The 5,024-nt window shown below is 53.1% G+C and overlaps 1 protein-coding gene across 1 annotated transcript in view; it reads left to right on the top strand.

Moving 5' to 3' along the window:
* The window catches only part of RYR1 (ryanodine receptor 1 (skeletal)), a 130,714-nt gene that overhangs the window by 7,192 nt on the left and 118,498 nt on the right, over positions 1 to 5,024 (top strand). The window contains 8 exon segments of the mRNA XM_010849313.1: positions 874 to 948; positions 1,031 to 1,109; positions 1,507 to 1,619; positions 1,925 to 2,018; positions 3,162 to 3,255; positions 3,370 to 3,444; positions 3,933 to 4,089; positions 4,238 to 4,402. Of these exon segments, the coding sequence (XP_010847615.1) occupies positions 874 to 948; positions 1,031 to 1,109; positions 1,507 to 1,619; positions 1,925 to 2,018; positions 3,162 to 3,255; positions 3,370 to 3,444; positions 3,933 to 4,089; positions 4,238 to 4,402 (852 nt within the window).

A 5,024-nucleotide genomic window follows, 5' to 3' on the forward strand; every position in this document is an offset into this window, starting at 1 on the left:
CCTGACCCCAGGCCTGCCTCTTGGGCTCACATCCTGCACACAGGGGTTGGGGGTCTCCCCCACCCCAAGTTGTGGAGCCCAGAAAAGGCCAGGCAGGAAGGAAGGGGTGGAGGCTTTTGAGCCCCCTGTTCCCCCACCTGTTCCTTCCTCCTCTTTTCCTTTCCTCCAACCCCGCTCCCAGCTCTTCTCCGCATGGGACCTCTCCCCTCATCGCCTCCTGCCGCCCCAAGTGTGGGTCCCCTCTGGTCCAGGAGTGGGTCCGCCATGTGATCACGTGGCCCCATCACATGGCCCCCTCAGAGCATGGGCATGTGATGGGCATGTGATGGGGGCATGATGCCTTCAAGCACCTGGGTGTACCCACCCCTCCAAGAGGGGCTGAGTCTCCTTGTGCCCAGGGGTGAGGGGGTGGTGGAAGCACAGGGCAGGTCTCTATGGACGATGCTCCAATGTAACAACTGGCAGGACAGTACCGCTGCACAGACGTGTTATGACGGTGACAGCAGAGGGGCCAAGGTCCATGGAACATGAGATACAGGGCTTCCCTGAGTGACCCTAGGAATCTGAACCTCTGGAAGAGGGGTTCAGCTCCCTGGGTGACTTTGGGGCCTGGCTAACAAGTTGAAGGAGGCGAGGAGGACAGAGTGGGCTTTGGGGAATATAAAACACCCCATCCACAGGCTTCTCAGAGACCAGATGCTGCTTCCCTGGGGAAGCAGGGAAGCTGAGGCAGAAAATCTGTTTCTGGTCTAAGCTGAGTTTTCTTCGAATCCAGGCCTGAGAATGGTGTTTTCTGGGGAGCATATTCCCCCCTGGTAGGCCAGATGTTTCAGGGGGCCCTGTTCTCACTCTGTGCCCTCTGTGCCCCCACAGTCGTCCCAGGGTGGGGGACACAGGACACTCCTGTATGGCCATGCCATCCTGCTCCGGCACGCGCACAGTGGCATGGTGAGTGCATCCAGGAGGGGGCGGGGCAGGGGGGTGAGGGGGCAATGCCCGCCAGGAGGCTGACTCCCTGCTCCAACCCTAGTACCTGAGCTGCCTCACCACCTCTCGCTCCATGACTGACAAGCTGGCCTTTGACGTAGGACTTCAGGAGGATGCAATAGGTATAGGGGCTGGAGGCAGGGGGTGTGATGGGGACACCGCAGGCAACGAGTTGGGGTGCAGGTCTGCACCCCAGACCTTTGGAACTGAGAGTCTTGGGGTGTGGATAGATATATTCCGGACAGAGAGACTTGGGTAGACGTGGGGGAACTCTAGGCAGAGAGTCTGAGGGTGGGAATGGGAAACTGAGGCAGAAGTAATAGGAGAATTTGGGGAGGAGGGTTTGGAAGGCTTCGTGGCTGGGAATACCTTGAGGAAGAGCACTGTTACCTGGAAAATTCCATGGACAGAGGAGCCTGGTAGGCTACAGTCCAGGGGGTCGCAAAGAATCAGACATGACTGAGTGACTGAGCACACACGCACACACATTCAGAGAGCCTTTCCCACCCCCGCCCATAGGAGAGGCCTGTTGGTGGACGACGCACCCAGCCTCCAAGCAAAGGTCAGAAGGAGAGAAGGTCCGAGTTGGCGATGACCTCATTCTTGTCAGTGTCTCCTCCGAGCGCTACCTGGTGAGCAGTCCCTCCCCCACCACAGCACCTACTGTGCCCCGGGGCTGGGGGTCATGGGATCCACCCCATCTCCTCATCATGGGTTTGCTTGGTCTCTGGCCCCAGTGTCCTGACTCCCAGTTTCCGGTTTCCATCCGGTTTCTGGTTTCTGATGCCCCATTTCCTGACTTGATCCCCGTTTCCTGATCTGTGACCTCTAATTTTCTGTCTGCCCATTTCTTGGCTTCCACTTTGGTTTCTGACTGACTCTGGAACTATTGTTCACACCCTATCATCTCTGACCCCTACATCCTGGTGGCCTCCAGCACCTGTCGACAGCCAGTGGGGAGCTCCAGGTTGACGCCTCTTTCATGCAGACACTGTGGAACATGAACCCCATCTGCTCTGGCTGTGAAGAGGGTGAGGACCCCAGGCTTCTAGACCCTAAGCAGATACCCCCAAATCAGACCTCCAACCTCACTCCTCAGACCCCATCTCTAGATCTCCCAATTATAACCCTCACTTAGATCTCCAACTGACCCCAAGTCTGAGACTCTAGAGCTCAAATCTCCAAACTGATTGTCAGATTCTAAATTCAGACTGCAAAGCTTAGATGCCAAACTCAAGTCCTAGAGGTCAGACCCCTAAACTCAGATCCAAAGCTTTAAACATTAAATTTGGAGCTTATCTCTTAGACTCAAAGCCTCTAAAGGCAAGCACAAGCTTATCCCTCAACCCCCAAAACCAGCCCCCCAAATTCAAACTCAGATCTCCAATCTAAGACCCCTAATTCAGACTCAAACTCAGCCAATCAACCTCAAACCTCCAACTTTAACCTCAAATCTCCAATACCATCTCCTAGTTCAGACTGCCATGCTAAGACCCTGAATAAACTGGCCCTAAAACTTTGACCCCAAATCTCACACATCAAACCTCAGGGCCTTAAGCCAGACCCAAGCTGAGACTCAAGTCACAGATAACAAAATTCAGGCCTTAATCTCAGACCCTCAAATCCACCAACTTGTAACTACAAAGCTCCTATCTCCCCAGACTCACACCCAAAAGTTAAAACTTTCAAACCTCAGATACTAGCCTCAGACCTCCAAAGTAACACTCAAAATTCAGATCCCAACTTCAGATCCAGCCATTGTACTTCTAAACCCAGGCCCCAAAGCAAGCCCTGGAACTCAGATCCCAATGTCAGGGAATATTAGACCCAAATCTCTGATGACGTTTTCTGACCCACTCGAAAATCCAAACTCAGACCTTTAAACCCCAGACCTGCAAACCTGCCAACCTCAGCCCCACACACCCAGACTCCAAAAATTATATCCCCCACCTCAGACCCCAAATCTCATGCCCCCAGCTCAGGCCTCAAACTGAGCCCAAATCTCAGACTACCACTTTATACCTTCAAACTCAGATGAAGGGGGGTCTCAGATTGCAGACCCCCAAACCCGGCCCCCAGCTTCCCACAGGGCAGAAGGAAGGCCCCCAGTTTTGGTTCCAGACCTTTTGGGGGCTCCAGCTCCCCGTGACCACCTGCCCTTGCTTCTCGTCCAGGCTATGTGACCGGTGGCCATGTCCTCCGCCTCTTTCATGGACACATGGATGAATGTCTGACCATTTCCCCTGCTGACAGTGATGACCAGCGCAGGTCTGGGCTTGGGGACAAGAGGGTCTGGGGTCTTGGGGCTGGAGGTTGGGTGGCAGAGTTTGGCTGGGGGACTGGACCCTGAACCCTTGACCTTGCTATCTTCCATGTACGCAGACTTGTCTACTATGAGGGGGGATCTGTGTGTACCCATGCCCGCTCCCTCTGGAGACTGGAACCACTGAGAATCAGGTACAGGTCGGGTTGGGGGAGGCAGGCTGCAGGGGGGGTGTGAGGGGTTCCTGGGGGGCCTGGGAGGAGAAGAGGGTTTTGGAGGAAGAGCTGAGGAAGAGACTGGAGGGTTCTGAGGGAAAATCTGGGGTCCCTAAGGGAGTAATGAAGGTCCTTAGGGGTCTTGGGGGTGGTGAGGGTTCCTGAGGGAGAGATCGGGGGTCCTGACTGAAACTGTGGGAAGTGGAGGGGAGAAAATGACAGATCTGGGAAACTTGGGTGCACCAGAATTATCTGGGGAAGCTCTGAGGAAGCGATGAGGGCTTGAGAGAAGTTTGGGGTTCCTGAGGGAGACCTGGGGGTCCTAAGAAAGATCTGAGGGCTCGGAGGAAGGCTTGGGGCCCCCTGGAACAGGGTAGAGGGCTTGAGAAGGTTTCAACAAAGACTGTGGTGTCCACTGGGAGAACTGGGGGGCCCTCTGACCCCCACCTCGTCCTTACCCTTTGCAGTTGGAGCGGGAGCCACCTGCGCTGGGGCCAGCCGCTCCGCATCCGGCATGTCACCACTGGGCGGTACCTGGCGCTTGTTGAGGACCAGGGCCTCATGGTGGTTGACGCCAGCAAGGCCCACACCAAGGCCACCTCCTTCTGCTTCCGCGTCTCCAAGGTTGGTGCAATCAGGATGCCCGCGCTCACCTGGAGCTCTAAATTCCACTCCAGCCCCACCTCACACTTTGCAATCTCTTGTCAGAGGCGGGGGTTCCCCATTAAACTCACAGGCAGAGGAGGCTGACCTCTGACCCTTGCCCCTGTAGGAGAAACTGGATACGGCTCCCAAGCGGGATGTGGAGGGCATGGGCCCCCCGGAAATCAAGTATGGGGAGTCACTGTGCTTTGTGCAGCACGTGGCCTCAGGCTTGTGGCTCACCTATGCTGCCCCGGACCCCAAGGCCCTGCGACTTGGTGTGCTCAAGAAAAAGGTGGGTGCCTGGAATGGGGAGGGATGGGCTGCAGGAAGGGGACTGGGGGTGGTCATGCTTGGACCTTCAGGGTTTGAGCATGGGATTGAGAGAAAGAAAGGCTGAGAGAGAAACTGAGATTGAGAGACACAGGAAAAAAGAAATTTTATATATTTAGTGGGAGGGAAGTTCAAGAGGGAGGGGAAATATGTATGCTTATGGCTGATTTTCATTGTTGTATGGCAGAAATCAATGCAGCACTGTAAAGCAATTATCCTCCAATTAAAAATAAATTAAAAAAGAATGAAAATAAAGTGAAACATTTTGGAGGATTTTGTCAAATTATACTAAAAGCTAAAAAGATATGTCCTTTGGCAGAAGTAATTCTGATGTTAGACATTTATCGTAAGGGAATCAATTGGATGATTGTACAAAGATTTGGGTATATTTATCAATGTAAATGTCCAGTTAAAAAAGAATATATATATATATATATATATATGAAGAGAGAGAGAAATATAGACAGACATGAAGACATAAAAATAGAGAAAGATAGACAGAAATAAGAAAAGACAGAGATGGAAAGAAAAAGATGGACAGTAACAAACTGAGAATAATATTCAACCAAGTATTGAGTAGCCCA

Source organism: Bison bison, unplaced genomic scaffold (genome assembly GCF_000754665.1).
Source record: "Bison bison bison isolate TAMUID 2011002044 unplaced genomic scaffold, Bison_UMD1.0 scf7180017864280, whole genome shotgun sequence".
Lineage (NCBI taxonomy): Eukaryota > Metazoa > Chordata > Mammalia > Artiodactyla > Bovidae > Bison > Bison bison.